Source organism: Archocentrus centrarchus, chromosome 11 (assembly GCF_007364275.1).
Source record: "Archocentrus centrarchus isolate MPI-CPG fArcCen1 chromosome 11, fArcCen1, whole genome shotgun sequence".
In the NCBI taxonomy this organism is placed as follows: Eukaryota; Metazoa; Chordata; class Actinopteri; order Cichliformes; family Cichlidae; genus Archocentrus; species Archocentrus centrarchus.
This window is the reverse complement of record NC_044356.1, coordinates 3200631-3217164: the sequence shown is the minus strand read 5'-3', so window position 1 is coordinate 3217164 and position 16534 is coordinate 3200631. Positions and strand designations below refer to the sequence as shown.

At 40.3% G+C, this 16534-nt stretch overlaps 1 protein-coding gene across 1 annotated transcript; it reads right to left on the bottom strand.

Moving 5' to 3' along the window:
* Positions 1-1149: 1149 nt before the first annotated feature.
* LOC115788169 (toll-like receptor 13) lies at positions 1150-7961 on the bottom strand. The gene is made up of 4 exons (XM_030741113.1): positions 7917-7961; positions 5173-7693; positions 3172-3289; positions 1150-1586 (listed from the first exon to the last, which is right to left on the bottom strand). The coding sequence occupies exons 1-4, from the start codon at positions 7959-7961 to the stop codon at positions 1346-1348; spliced, it is 2925 nt and encodes a 974-aa protein (XP_030596973.1). The 3' UTR covers positions 1150-1345.
* Positions 7962-16534: the final 8573 nt, after the last annotated feature.

Here is a 16534-nt window from a genome sequence, read left to right as displayed (position 1 = left end):
TCTACACAAGGTCAATGACAGGTTGTCCCATTGGGACTCACTGTTTCATTTGCAAGAGACTCCTTTTCAAGAAACACAATGTTCAACAATATAGAATAGAATAGAATAGAACTTTACTGTCATTATACATACAATGAAATTTGTTCAGAACAGCCATCCAAGAGGAGGACAGACAAGATTAACATAGGGGAGATGGGTGTCTGCATAATTTTGTAACTAACTTGTAAAGCACTTTGTTAACCTTGTTTTTAAATGTGCGATAGAAATAAAATTGACATTGACTTCACTCTGACCTGTGAATCATTCAAGCATAAAAAGGCTCCAAACTTGGGGGAAGAATCAGTGTTGTGTTGACACATAAGAGAGCAATGTGTCCTTAAGAATAAGAAAGGAATCCAGCAAAGACCTGACACAGGACCTGAGAGATGCATGTGGACTTTCAGCTGATCATCTGCTGTTCACTGAAGCCTCATCAGAAATGGTCTCAGTGGAAGGGAAGCTGTCAGGAAGCCATTAGTAAAGAAGGGAAAATGGGAGTAAAGGCTCAGGTATGCCACATTACACAAGACCTGGACTGAAAATTAGTGGCAACAGGTCTGATGGAGCGATCAATCCAAATGTGAAGGTTTTGGCTCAAATCATCATGAGTATGAATGGAGAGGGTCAGGAGAGGTAGAGTGTCTACAGCCATCTGCAAAACACGGTGGAGGCTCTGTCATGGTTTAGGCTGCATTTCAGCCAGTGGTGTTGGGGATCTTGTCAAAATTGATGGAATTATGAACACAGAAATGTACCATGAGATTTGGCAGTGGTTTTATTTTCGTTATTCAGCATGACAACGATCCCAAACACACTGCCAGTGCAGTAAAAGCATACCTGGACAGAGAAAAACACAATGTAACACTATCAGCCAGGGACTGGCCTCCCCAGAGCCTGGACCTCCACATTATTGACGCAGTGTGGGATCATCTTGACAGAGAATGGAAAAAAACAAAAAAAAAAGGCCGCCAACATCCAAAGAAGAACTTTGAATGTCTTTCAAGAAGCCTGAAGAACTTTTGCTGAAGGCTGCTTAAAGAAATTACACAAAGCTGCCTCAGAGAGTTCAGGCTGAGCTGAAGAATAAAGGTGGTCACACCAAAGCTCATTAATACTACACAAACTGGTGTTGCCTTATCTACTGTATTTCCATGTATATTTGCACATTTCAATGAATCTCTGCACTGATCTCCCATTTTCCTGCAAAATGTAAAGAAATGAGGGGAATTTTTTTCAGTCACAGTATAGTATTTTAATCGAGTTTTCCTCGGTCACTGTTCTTAACATTGAAGGTCTGATCTGAATCTCAGCATCCTGCTGGTCCAGTCAGTGGGTCTGTATCCTCGTTACGAGCGTCCCCGGTCTCCAGAGCTCTCCGGACGTTCTGCCAGAAGACTCCTGGGTGTTGGCCAGCCTGAGGCCAGCTCAGGTAGGTGCGTTTCTTCAACAGCTTCCTCATGCGGTGGTATGGAGACAGCTGCCGGGCCGGGATCTCCTCCAGAAACAGCAGGATCAACACGTCTTTCTTCTCATCAAACAGCCGGAAGCTGCAGCCGGAGAGAACACACATTTCTATTGTAATGATGTTTGGAGTGGACTGACCCATCTGAGCTTACAAGATGGCTTCAATTCATATTTTTAAATATTGAATGGCAAACAATTCAATGTTATCATATTTACATTACATTCACATTCAAATTTTTACTCACTCTCTATAAAATACTGAGCTACATTTCACCGGGAAAATTCTACATTTGCTGCAACAACTGCAAGATAGTAATTTTACAACATTCAAATCATCTTTTTCAGAGAATATCTATCTGCCTGTTCCTAAGTGGACTGTTTGTTCAGAAAAGCACTGCAGACAGGAGCTCTTTGACATTAAAACACCAAACTAACAATTTTATCACCAATCTCATCTCGGAGAACACTGGAGGCTGCCCCTCTTCCCAGCCGGGCGGATGCTCTTGCAGACAGCGCTGAGGCCGTATACAAAGGCACGGTAAGCATGGAGGAATATGAGCTAAGCTAAAGCTAACACCTTACCCAGCATGTTCCTCACTAATGTTGGGTCTCTGTGAACAAAATGGACGAATTACGACTTTGCATTAAAAAACAATAAATGCCATGATCTTCATGGAGACATGGTTAAACAGCAGTTATCCAGACAATGTATTGAGTTAACAGGATGCTTCACACCGTGCAGACAGGACTACAGAACTTGGTGTACTAACTCCGAAAGACACCTAATGTGGAGTCTCTCATGGTTAAGTGTAGACTTTATTATCTCCCTCGAGAACTCACATGCGTTATAGTCACTGCTGTATTCACACCATCCTATGCTGTTACTAAGCTTGCATGGAAACAACTATATGCAGCCATTAGCAAACAGCGGATAACACATCCTGAGGTGACTGGCCTCATCAGGAACAACAAGGAGTTGGTAGATCATCTGGCTGCGTGGTGCAATGACAACATTCCTTAACATTCAAAAGACCAAGGAGCTGATTGTGGACTTCAAGAGGAATGTGGTCACTCATCCATCCATCCACATCAATCACATCAATGGTGTAGCAGTGGAGTGTGTGCTCAGCTTCTCACAGGACCTCATCTGGATGACTAACTGCTCCAGCCTGGGCAAAAAGGGCCACCAGGGCCTGTTCTTCCCCACAACACTGAAGAAAAACCACCTCTCTTCAGACATCCCAGTGAACTTCTACTGCTGCACCACTGAAAGCATCCTGGCCAGCTGTGTTACAGTCTGGTATGGGAACTGCTCTGTCTCTGAAGGTGATAACTGCTGAGAGTATTGCCGGAGCTTCACTTCCTGTCTTTAGAGACATCTACATGAAGAGTTGTCTCAGCAAAGCAATAAACGTCACAAAAGATTCCTCCCACATTTTCTGTTTGTTTCATATGGCCTTTTTTTAATCACTGCTTAAGCACTTCTGGTTGGATGCGCTCTGCATTTCGTTGCTTTGCACATTTTAATCTAATCTAATCAAGCATACTGTACCAGTAAAAATAAACAAAATTATTAACTAATTTTGCTCTGCAGTTCTTTAATTAAACTAAACAGAAAGCAATCTGCAACCTGACCAAAAGACAGAAAATGGAAGACAGCGCCCACACCTGGCCATCTGGATCTCTCTGGAGCACCACTCACTCTGCAGGTAATGGTGGCTGATCACACAGATGGTCTTCCTGCTGCTGTAGATTGCGTCTGTGATGTTCTCTATGATGGATATACCTGCAAATGCAGCACATGTGCATGTATGTAGCCATCAGATGTTTTTTGAAAACCACTTTTACTGGGTTCCTGTCTCTGGGTTTGTTTGTAACACTGTTGGACATTTACTTTGAATTTAAAGCAAACCTTAAACAAACCATCAGCAGTGATGGGACCCCCCCAGCAGCCTAGGTCTACCGCACCATAACTAAGGGAGGGTTCAGGGTCACCTGATCCAGCCCTAACTATAAGCTTGATCATAAAGGAAAGTTTTAAGCATAATCTTAAAAATAGAGAGGGCGTCTGTCTCCTGAATCCAAGCTGGGAGATCCAAGAGGGGCCTGAAAGCTGAAGGCTCTGCCTCACATTCTACTCTTAAGTATCCTAGGAACCACAAGTAAGCCAGCAGTCTGAGAGCGAAGTGCTCTGTTGGGGTGATATGGGACTATGAGGTCTTTGAGATAAGATGGGGCCTGATTATTCAAGACCTTGTATGTGAGGAGAAGGATTTTAAATTCTATTGTAGATTTAACAGGGAGCCAATGAAGAGAAGCCAATATGGGAGAAATCTGCTCTCGCTTTCTAGTCCCTGTCAGTACTCTAGCTGCAGCATTTTGGATCAGCTGAAGGCTTTTCAGGGAGCTTTTAGGACAGCCTAACCTAGTATCAAACTGGTTGCAAGTGGTATATAGTGCTGCACTGAAAACCTCTTTCTTTGGTTGCTAGCAGATTGCTGTGGTCACCTGTAGTTTACATGGAAAACAAAGACTTGTCTGCAAAGACTCACCAAGTGGCAGTGAAACTATTAAAAGTGTGTTGCAAATGAGGAATAGAGATTGTTTGCCTTTAAAGTAAAGCTTTTGAAATGTGTTGATTGCTGCAGGAAGCACCATTTTTATTTGAACACAACCATTTCCTGTTCCTGGTTTGGGCTGCATTTTTTCACATTTAACTACAGCTCAGAGAGTAAATGGTGAGTGTTTCAGACAAATTGGTGTCTTTCATGTGAAGCACAGGTGACCAAAGCTGTCTAATATTTATAGTGCACAAAGTCTACTTTTCTAATTTCACCTTATTTACATTTTGTTTAATTTGTTTAATTATATCATATTAAGATTCTCTCTGGATTATCTTCAGGCAGCTTCTTATTCATATTCAGTATTCACATGGATGTGCAGTGCTGAGACCACTGTTACTTATCTCCTTATTTAGATTAATTTTGCCTCCCCAATGATTAATGCTATGAAAATTTAAACACTTGTATCTCTGTTTTTACTGGATGTCTTCAGGTCACTGACACCTGTGCAGATTTCATTACTTTAGTGGAAATAAACGTAAAGATCTTCTCATGGTCTTAAATACCACACTTGCCTGGTAAGTTTTGGGTTCCTGTTTCCACCAAAATCCAAATGTTTTGGGGAGATATTGGGAAATGTTCATTTGTTTATCTCCCAAACCAGTAATACCACACAGCCTGCTTTTTTTTTTTTTTTTTTTTTTTTTTTTTTTTTACAGATGCAATATTTCCAGACTTCAAAGCTTTTTCTCCCAAACAGCACTCAAGATCTTACTGACACCGTATTCAGGTCTATTACAAATCATTCATCTGCTTATCCAACTGCAGACTGTTTTAAAATGCTAAAACTGAACTGTTTAAAACTGAACACACTTGTTGTAAATGCATAGGCACATATCTGGGGTAGACAGTAGGACAGTCTCAAGCTAAAGTCTCCAATCTACAGCCTTTATAACCAAATCTGTTTTGGTGATTGGAGTTTTTTAACCAAAATCATAATTCATATTAAAGACACAACCCCCCCGCCCCCCCACCCCCTCCCCACCCCCCAAAAAAAGAAAATAAATAAAGTAAGATGAGACAACAACAATCAAAATAGGAACTTTACCTGGTTGGAAGTCCCTGTGGTGCAGACAGAGTCTCCAGCCCTGCTCTCCTTCCAGCACTGGAAGCATCTCTTGATAAACCCAGTCCTCGTCATGGACATTGTAGGAGATAAAGGCATCATAGCGATGAGGAGCTCCCTTCTTCCTATGTCGTCTGTCATAGAGGAAAGCCCAGAACAATAGGAAGGTGTAAGTTATTTGCCACCTCAGAAAGGAGTAGATGAAGGAGATAAGGAGAGTTAGAAGAACCAGACACATGCTGGAAATGAAGCAAATGAAGTTGGTGCCCATCCAACAGGCCTGGATGTCAAAGTCCAGCAACATTTTTCCTTGTTCAGTGACTGGAAAAGAACAAGCGTACTGATGGGCGTTTCCGACCTGAGTTTGCTTGTTGCTCTTCACCCAGTGGATGAAGCCAGCATTCAAGCAGTCACAAGTGAAAGGGTTATGGTCCAGGTCCAGGAAGGTTAGTGCAGGTAGAAACTGGAAAACCTCCTCATTGATTACAGTCACTTCATTGTACCCGAGATTCAGATATCTGAGTGCAGACAGGTTGGCCAACATCAGAAAATCCAAAGTTTTAAGACTACTCTGAGAAAGATCCAGAGCTTGCAGGTTTGGGATTGGCATAAAAAGCTCAGGTTTCACATTAAACAGATCAGCATTCTGGATGGTCAGACTTTTGAGATGGCGATTGAATTGAAACATGTCAGTCTCAAGAGCAGTAAGCTGGACATTCTCAGCTCTGAAGTCCTCTAAATGTATCATAGACTGAAGCATTTCACTCAGTTCCTTAAAGGGGAGGTAGCACTGATAGTGTTTGCAAAGTACTGTGAAAATTTTTAAAGATTTTAAAGTGCAGGAGGCTTCGTACTTGTTAGAATGGCGAGTTTTGAAAGTGCTGTCAGTATTGAAGCTGAGTGAATGATTTTCTGAGTGTCCTTTAAGGTCATTGCCATTCTCATTTGAAAAAGTCACACTGAGGGCTTCCATATTGTTCAGTCCATCAAACACCTTACATGCCAGTCTTCTAATATTATCTGAAGAAACATTCAAATATTTCAGGGATTGTAGATGTTGAAAATCTCCTCTTTCAAAAACAGATCGAAAGTTATTGCTTAAATCCAAGAACTCCAGTTTCTGCACACCAACTTTGAACGTGCCTCCAAAAGTCTGCAGCCGGTTCTGACTCAGGTCTAAAACCTTCAGGTCATTAAGATTTTCAAAGACACAGCCTTCGAGGTTGACAATGAGGTTTTCGTTCAGGTAAAGTTCTGTGAGGTTTGATGTGTTTGAGAAAACTTCACAGTCCAACTTGGAAATATGGTTATCATTCATATTCAGGATCTTGAGGGAGGAGAGGCTCTTAATGTCATCTGGCACATTGGTGAGCATGTTGGTATCCAAAGTCAGGTAAGTTAGCTGCTTCATAGAGTATATCGTGCCTTTTGGGAGCTCCTTGATATGAGTAATAGACAGATCAAGCTCAGTGAGCTGTGAGCAAGTTACAAGTTCTGCAATGGACTTGGTGAGATGGTTATAGTATAGATCGAGCCTTCTGAGTGTTGGTACTTTGCAGATGACAGATAGAAGACCTTTTCTAATCCAGGCGTCCATATAATTCAATCTCAGATGGATCACTGAGTTGAGATTCTGCAAGATTTTTTGGAACTTTTCAAAGGACATCAGAGGAAAACTAAGATACAGCTGAGTTATGTTCCTTAGGAATATCTTGTCAGGTATATCCCATTTCAGGCCCGAGATATGAGATAGGTCTATCGTTTGTAGATGAGGAAATATTGGTGTTGTGATGCTGAACTCTTTCAGCTTATTAGAAGACACATCCAACATTGTCAGACTAGAGGACACATTGGGTGGCAGATCTTTGGTCTGAAAGGATGAAAACAGATTGGAACTAATGGTCAGCTTCTGAATGTGAGGTAGCTGCAGGATGGACTGAATGCTGGTGACTTGTTGGAGCCTGTTGGAGTCCAGCAACACAGTTTCTAAGCTGGTCAGGTGCTGAAAGGTCATCTTATGAATGAACTGAATCTGGTTCCTACGCAGATCGAGCATGGTGAGGTTGGACAGTCCCTGAAAGAGGCCACCTGTCAGGTTGGTGAGTCTGTTATCCCGCATGCAGAGTTTTTTCAATGCCACCAGACAGATGAAAGCTCCATCGTCCACATGAGCAATTTTATTCAAGTCAAGGCTCACATGTATCAGCTTTGGCATGTCACCAAAGTCGTCTCTGTGAATTTTCTCAAGCTTATTGTTGAAGAGTTTTACTGAGACAGCATCTCTGGGGAGGTCATCAGGGACAGTCAGAAGTTCACGGTTTGTACAGTCCAAAGAAACATCAGCAGAGGGATTCTCACGATAATCAATGGTGCAGTTTTTCAGTGAGTAAGACAGTGAAGGGTTAAAATAAAGCAGAGGTAAGACAAGATGTCTCAGAATGATGTTTGAATACCAACATCCCATTGTGAGCATGTTTGTGGAGTTACTGCGAGGAGGAAACATCTGGAGAGGAGACATAAAGACAAATAAAATGAGTTAAACAGTTTTGATAATACACAAATCAACTACAAAGACACACAAAACTTCAGAGAATGACAAAATACTCAGAGCTGCAGTTATATTCAGTTGGAACTGTTTAATTAGGACAATTACTTTGAAGATGTCAATTTCCTGAGTCTGTGACCCCTCATTTCTTAGTTATGGTCTTTGGCCTGTGTCCACTCACCATGACAGAAGAACCATTTCTCTGTGGAAGTTCACGGATGGACATATTTTGACATTACAACCGTCAATTTAAATTGTAACTATGAGCTTTATCAACTGTTGCTGATTTTTTTTTATTAATTGGGAGTTACATAAATAAGATCGTGACCAGGATGCAATTTGCCCCTCCCTCTGATTTCAGCTGTTTTATTCTAACTTTTCATTAAACCACTAAGCACCCTGTCATGGTCCTGGGTCTGTGTCCCAGTGTTTTTTAGGCAGAGGTGGGAAGTAACGAAGTACTAATACTTCGTTACTGTACTTAAGTAGATTTTTTAGGTATCTGTACTTTACTTGAGTATTTATTTTTCTGAGTACTTTTTACTTTTACTCCCTACATTTTTATACAAGTATCGGTACTTTCCACTTCTTACATTTTCAAAACAGACTCGTTACTTTTTAACATGTCAGGGAGAAGTTTGCGTTTCCGGTCAGTGCGCCGTCAGTCATCAAGCGATCTGAGCCTAAACGGAGGAATATTAACATATATGAGACAATCGTACTGGCGTATCCTCCATCACCGGGGCTTATCGGGTACAAAGGGATTAAATACACAAACCCATATAATTAATGTATCATTTATAGCGCTATAATCGGGCCGGACCGAATCCGTAAGTTGTGCTCGCGGCACATAAACAGCTTAGCTAGCGCTACTGAAGAGGAGCGAGCATAAAGGGAGTAACGTGTGGCAGGTAAATGCAACGTTTCTAAATGCTCAACAAATATCAGCAAACACACAAAGTGTGTGCAGTTTGTCACACAGTGTGTCTGCGAGCTAAAAGAAGAGCTGCTGTATTTCAGGGAGAGCAAAGAGAGAGAAGTTCACTCAGAGATGGAGAAAGAGGACAGGAGAGGAAGAAGAGAGGTTAGAGTTAAAGGTAAGGACTGGAAAATAAACAGAAGTATGCTGACTTTGTGTTATTCAAAGATTGTATGAAAATACTGCAGTTTAGTGTGTAATAAATAGGTTATCTTGTTGTACTGTATTTACAGTAAAGCTCTGTGTTGGTGCACTTTGTGTTCATGGTCAGAGTTACAGGTTACATCAGTGCAGCAGAGATGAGTTTGAATCAAAGCTGCTGATGCTGAGATTCATTCACTGAGTCCAACATTTCTACAGCCTGTATGCTGTCAGTGTAGGGGATGGAGATCAGCTCAGATAGCTGTGAAATACTGGGTTACATCTTTGTGAGTTCACTTCATCCACACAGAGCAGTAAACCTCAGAGCAGCAGCAGCAGGTCAGCTGATCACAGCCTGCACACCAACATCATTTACTGCAGCTACAATAGAAAGCTGTGGTTCTTCTCCCCATGCAGAGCCACTACAGCTGATCTTAGGGTTCCTCCACCTTCTGAATCCCACTGTAACCCCTGAGTATCCTCATGTTGGTGTTTAGGTGGAGGCACAGTCACCCTCTACTATGGAGGACACAGAGAATAGAGCTGTGTTTAAATTCCCTTTCACAGTTTGTGATTCAAGCTGAGTGCATTCATTAGAATTCAAATTTAGATTGGAATAACATTTGTGTTCTCATGTATTATTTTATATTATTACAATAATATGTAATAAGGTTCAGTTAGCTTTACACAAAAATAGCAGGTAGAAACGTCCTCCAAAGAGCTACTTTTACTTTCTTACTTTGAGTAAATTTCAGAGCCTGTACTTTTTTACTTTTACTTAAGCAAAGAAGTTGAACCAGTACTTCGACTTTTACCAAAGTATTTTTTAACACAAGTACTTGTACTTCTACTTAAGTACAGAATGTCAGTACTTTTGCCACCTCTGTTTTTAGGTTTTGTTGCCTTATTTTCTGTGATCCTGGGTTTGGTTTCTTATCGTTTGTTTCCATTAGAATACGTTTGATCATGTTTCAGTTCTGTGCTTAGTTTAGTTATCTGAGTCTTGTGTGTGGGTAAGTTATGTTTTGTGCCCTCAGTATACCCTTGGTGTGTATATTGTCTCCATTTGTCCCTTGTTCCTTGTTGCATTGTCATCATTAGATTCCCGCTGTGTGCACTGAGCCTTCAAGTGTCAAGTTTCAGCAAAGAAAGCTGTATAAACTAACTTCCTCGTCTCCTGAGTTGGGTCCAATCCTGACTGCTGCACAGCAGTTACACAACACCCCCCCCCGCCTCAGAGTTAGACTGCCATTTCAAACCTGGATATGACTGACAGGGTCCTGGTCCTGGGCCACATGTCCAGTGTTTTGTGTTTTAGGTTCTGTTTTCATTATGTTCCTAAATGTGTTCATTGTTCGGATTCTTGGTTATCAGCTTTCTATGTCCAAGTTATTAGTTATCATTAATATTACTGACCTCCTGGTTCCCTGTTTTTCAGTCTCCCCTGCGTCTCTGTGTCTAGTGTGCGTTCTGTCCCTCTGTCATGTCCCTGGCCTCCTGTGTTGCTGTACTGAGTTTTATTCCCAGTGGGGTCCCGTTCCTGCTTGTTTCCTGTTTTACTTTCAGTCTCAGTCTCGTCTGTCTTGTATTTAGTTTACTTCCTGGTCTTGTCCTGTTTAATTATTCCCAGCTGTGTCTCCACCTGTTCTCGATCCTCTTATCATCCTGTGTTTGTATTTAAGTCCTCAGTCTGTGTCAGTTCTTTGTGTTGTTGTTTCCCTGTGTGTTTCCCTGCTGTGTGTCGCCTTAGCTTTGTGTTGTGTTCCTGCACCCGTCCAGCCCACTTTAGTTGTATTCAGTGTTTCTTGTCTTTTCACTCATAAACCGCCTTTTAAGTTGAGGTTTGTGTTCAGAGTCCTGCATTCTGGGGCCCAGCCTTCCCTCCCACACAGCTCACAGTGACCAACAGTAGACACATATCACCGCAGCTTAAATACCCTCAGCTTGTAAAAACGTGGCAAAAATCACAAAAGCGACAAAATAACCACCAGATGCACAACGGCAAAGATACCACATGGGTATACTTTAATGGTATTATTGTGCTTTTATTTGATAGTCTGAGTGCTATACTGTACCATACTATACTCTTCCATATCTGTTAAATAGACATCATAAATTGTATTGTCTGTATCTGCCAAACACCATCACTGTGTAAATGCTACTGCACAGATTTTACTCTTCTCTTTCACTGCATTATTGGAGAATTATTAAGAGGTAATATTTGTTTGCTTCTTTTCAAATGAGTTACAGTGTTTAGATAATTTATTCGACCACCACCTAAAAACAAGACAATACAAATATTTCAGAAATCTGTCAAAAACGCGTTTAAAACTAAAAATATTCATTCAGCAATTCACAGTTTTATACTCATTTTTGAGCTGGCACAGTGGACTTCTCTGAGACATCAGAAACAAATAAACCACTAAACCAAGGATCCTCAAATCCAGGCCTCGAGGTCTGGTGTCCTGCAGGTTTTAGATGTGTCCCTGATCCAACACACCTGAGTCAAATATAGAAGTCATTAGCAGGACTCTGGAGAACCTGACTGCATACTGAGGAGGTAATTCAGCCATTTGAATCAGGTGTGTTGGATCAGGGACACATCTAAAACCTGCAGGACACCGGCCCTCGAGGCCTGGATTTGAGGATCCCTGCACTAAACTAATTTTTCTTTTCTGGACTGCTAATCAATAACTGTAATTTCACATCTTAACCCATTATAACTATTAAAATTGTGTGTTTCTTTTTTTTTTTTTTTTTCTGCTTTTTTTGGTTAAACTGTAAATTTTAAAATTCACAGATAATGCAGTTCAGCATTAAAAATACATTTCAGTTAAAGAGCTTTTGCATACTTATCCCCTAACCATTACAGAAACATACAAATTAGCAATACTGTTATTTTGTGGCAGAAAACTTAAACTGGGTGGTGGTCTAATAAATTTGTAAGCACTGTATATTTTAATAGTGACAGAAGAATAAATGTTTGATACTCACAGCTCATCATCTCAGCAGTGAAGATGGCGGCGTCTTCTCACTTCTCTAATATTTCTATGAAAGATGACGAGGACATGGGCCGGACCTCCATCGTCTCATCTGACAGCAGCTGCCTTAGTTCCTCATTCTGAACTGGTTGTAGTTGTGGCTGCAGGCAGATTTGGTACCAAAGAGTACAGTCCCGTATGAACGTGAAAAGGTGACTGTGGCCTGGAGTTTCCAACCCTGTGAGTGGTCAGCAGGGCATTTATACAAAGACAGGAAGATAATGCTTTCTCTGTGTGTCACACTTTTGTGAACTGTTTTACATTCAAACAGGAAGAAGATAAGATCATTGTCATCTGACACACAAACACTGTTCCTCAAACTCTGCGTGCAACAGGCTTCTATTTTAAAGCTATGACCTTTCATTGAGTCTCTAAGCATGGCCCTAGAGACACATTAATGGAACACACTGCAGGCTGAAAACATCAGAATCATCCTTTACTTTGGTGACATATACAGTAATTCTTTTGCGTTGAGTTCACTTTCCCTTCAGCACCACAAAATTTCTCTGACAGCATATTTATTGTCTGAGGCACCTAGAAAGGAATGCATTTTAAATTTCGTTGTGCAACTTCTGTGTACAATGACAATAAAGATTCTGATTCTGATTCTGATTAATCTGGTTTTTCTCACTGATGCTTTGACCCAGTTTTCTTCAGGAATACAGTACTGTGCAAAAGTCCTGAGCCACCACTGATTTTTGTATGTTTTGCTTCCAAGGAGCCAAACATTCATGTAATTACTGAAGTGCTCTAGAGCAATAGTTTTCGTGTGTTCCGAAGGTAATTTGAAGTTGTTCTTTAGATATCGGTTACTTTTTCACTTATTTTCAGTCCAGTTGCTGTTCCTGACCATTTTCAGAGGAATGATTTTATATTTGTTAAACCACCAGCTGCTTTCAAACATGCTTTTGTGAAGCCTGTTTTTAGAGAGAGACATTTTGATCCACGCGGCTTTTTTAATTACTGGCTAATTTCTAAACTACCTTTTATGTCCAAAATTTTGGAAAAGGTTGTTTTTAACAACTTCAAAACTTTTTAGATACTTAAGGTGTTTGTGAAGAGTTTCAGTCCAGTTTTAGATCCACCACAGCACTGAGACACCACTTTTAATAGTTTTTAATGAGCTTTTTTTAACTGCTGAGTCTGCTGTTTTTGTTATTTTAATCTTGACTGCTGCCTTTGAGATGGTTGATCCCAATATTCTTTTGTCAAGTCCTGAGCATGCTATTGGTCAGGCACAGTTATGTTATTAAGTCATATTTGTCTGAGAGGTCTATTTCTATAGCCCTGGAGGTAGATGACTCCTCCTTTATTGTGGCATCCCTCAGGGGTCTGTTTCGGGCCCTTTTTAATTTTTATTATATATGCTGCTTTTGGGATCAATTTTCAAGAAGTAAAATAATCCCTTTCATTGTTATGTGATGACATATTCTAGAGCAGAAGCATCCAACTTTATTTCCCTAGTAAATCGGATGCTTCTGTTCTGCTGCAGCCTGTGTCTACACAAGGTCAAAAACTGGTTAACACACAAGCTGAAACTATTGTATTTGGACATCATATTCCTTTGAATAAGTTAACTGATAGCCTTGGCCCTCTTGCTTCTCATGGTTCCCCAACTGTCAGAAAACCTTTAAATTTGAGAAGCAAGTGAACCCAATTTTGAAGACCAGTTTTTATTAGTGGTGCCAAATTTCTAAAGCAAAATCCTCTAAAACACCTCATAAAATGTATTCATGACTTCATCACCTCTAGATTGCACTACTGCAATTCTTTGTATTTGGGTCTTGAGCAGTCATCTCTCCATCATTTGCAGTTTTTCCAAAATGCTGCAGCATATCTTTTAACAGGTACTTGAAAGCTTGATCACATAATTCCAGTTTTAGTAAGTTTACATTGACTCCCCTTCCTATTTTGTATTGATTTTAAGATTCTTTTACTTTCTTTTAAAGTTTTAAATGGAATGGCATGGGTGCAGCCAAGGTTTCAACATAGAGGAGATTGGGTTTTCAAAGTTTAACTCTGGAAGAATCTGTAACTTGATAATCACACTACAGAGTCTATACAGCCATTTAAATCTCATTCCAAAACTCACCTTTTTTATCTTGGATTTTAATTCAAATTCACTTTGAGTTCCATCAGGTTTTATGTTGTGTGTTTTGCTCTAGTCTATTTTTAGTAACATTTATTGTATTTGTTTTATGTTTTACTGTATTTATTTTATTGATCTACATTTTTATCTTGATTATTTTTGATTTACCTTTTATTTTTACAGGTTGTCCCATTTGGACTCATTGTTTCATTTGCAAGAGACTCCTGTTCAAGAAACACAATGTTCAACAATAGAATAGAACTTTACTGTCATTATACATACAATGAAATTTGTTCAGAACAGCCATCCAAGAGGAGGACAGACAAGATTCACATAGGGGAGATGGGTGTCTGCATAATTTTGTAACTAACTTGTAAAGCACTTTGTTAACCTTGTTTTTAAATGTGCGATAGAAATAAAACTGACATTGACTTAACTCTGACCTGTGAATCATTCAAGCATAAAAAGGCTCCAAACTTGGGGGATGAATCAGTGTTGTGTTGACACATAAGAGAGCAATGTGTCCTTAAGAATAAGAAAGGAATCCAGCAAAGACCTGACACAGGACCTGAGAGATGCATGTGGACTTTCAGCTGATCATCTGCTGTTCACTGAAGCCTCATCAGAAATGGTCTCAGTGGAAGGGAAGCTGTCAGGAAGCCATTAGTAAAGAAGGGAAAACGGGAGTAAAGGCTCAGGTATGCCACATTACACAAGACCTGGACTGAAAATCAATTCAATTCAATTCAATTTTATTTATATAGCGCCAAATCACAACAAACTGTCGCCTCAAGGCGCTTTGTATTGTGGGTAAAGACCCTACAATAATACAGAGAAAACCCAACAGTCAAAACGACCCCCTATGAGCAGCACTTGGTGACAGTGGGAAGGAAAAACTCCCTTTTAACAGGAAGAAACCTCCAGCAGAACCAGGCTCAGGGAGGGGGGGTCATCTGCCGCGACCGGTTGGGCTGAGGGGAGAGAAAGACATGCTGTGGAAGAGAGCCAGAGATTAATATCAATTAATGATTAAATGCAGAGTGGAGTATAAACAAAGTAAATAAGGTGAATGAGAAACAGTGCATTATGTGAACCCCCCAGCAGAATAGGCCTATAGCAGCATAACTAAGGGAGGGTTCAGGGTCACCTGATCCAGCCCTAACTATAAGCTTTATCATAAAGGAAAGTTTTAAGCCTAATCTTAAAAATAGAGAGGGTGTCTGTCTCCTGAATCCAAGCTGGGAGCTGGTTCCACAGAAGAGGCGCCTGAAAGCTGAAGGCTCTGCCTTCCATTCTACTCTTAAGTATCCTAGGAACCACAAGTAAGCCAGCAGTCTGAGAGCGAAGTGCTCTGTTGGGGTGATATGGTACTATGAGCTCTTTGAGATAAGATGGTGCCTGATTATTCAAGACCTTGTATGTGAGGAGAAGAATTTTAAATTCTATTCTAGATTTAACAGGGAGCTAATGAAGAGAAGCCAATATGGGAGAAATCTGCTCTCTCTTTCTAGTCCCTGTCAGTACTCTAGCTGCAGCATTTTGGATCAGCTGAAGACTTTTCAGGGAGCTTTTAGGACAGCCTGATAATAATGAATTACAATAATCCAGCCTAGAAGTAATAAATGCATGAATGAGCTTTTCAGCATCACTCTGAGAAAGGATGTTTCTAATTTTAGAAATATTGCGCAAATGCAAAAAAGCGGTCCTGCATATTTGTTTAATATGTGCATTGAAGGACATATCCTGGTCAAAAATGACTCCAAGATTTCTCACAGTGTTACTGGAGGCCAAAGTAATGCCATCCAGAGTAAGTATCTGGTTAGACACCATGTTTCTAAGATTTGTGGGGCCGAGAACAAGAATTTCAGTTTGATCTGAATTTAGAAGCAGGAAATTAGAGGTCATCCAGGCCTTAATATCTTTAAGACATTCCTGCAGTTTAATTAATTGATGTGTGTCATCTGGCTTCATTGATAGGTAAAGCTGAGTATCATCTGCATAACAATGAAAATTGATGCAATGCTTTCTAATAATACTGCCTAAGGGAAGCATGTATAATGTAAATAAAATTGGTCCTAGCACAGAACCCTGTGGAACTCCATAATTAACCTTAGTGTGTGAAGAAGACTCCCCATTTACATGAACAAATGAACAAGATTGAAGCATCAATAATTGGAAAGACTTCTTTGAACAGTCTAGTAGGAATGGGATCTAACAAACATGTTGCTGGTTTGGAGGAAGTAACTATTGAAGTTAACTCTGAAAGATCAACTGGAGCAAAAGAGTCTAAACAAATACCAGCAGTGCTGAAAGCAGCCGAACATGAAGAATAATCTTTGAGATGGTTATGAATAATTTTTTCTCGAATGTCTAAAATTTTATTTGTAAAGAAATCCACGAAGTCACTACTAGTTAACGTGAAAGGAATACTCGGCTCTACAGAGCTCTGACTCTTTGTCAGCCTGGCTACAGTGCTGAAAACAAACCTGGGGTTGTTCTTATTTTCTTCAATTAATGATGAATAGTAAGATGTCCTAGCTTTACGGAGG

Bases quoted from the DNA above. Each gene is read 5' to 3' on its own strand.
- LOC115788169 (XM_030741113.1), bottom strand. From the start codon at position 7,961: ATGTCCATCCGTGAACTTCCACAGAGAAATGGTTCTTCTGTCATG. The intron at 7,694-7,916 runs GTGAGTGGACAC...TCTCCTCTCCAG, and splicing joins GAAATGGTTCTTCTGTCATG to ATGTTTCCTCCTCGCAGTAA. The intron at 1,587-3,171 runs GTGTGGGCGCTG...CTCCGGCTGCAG, and splicing joins AGAGAGATCCAGATGGCCAG to CTTCCGGCTGTTTGATGAGA.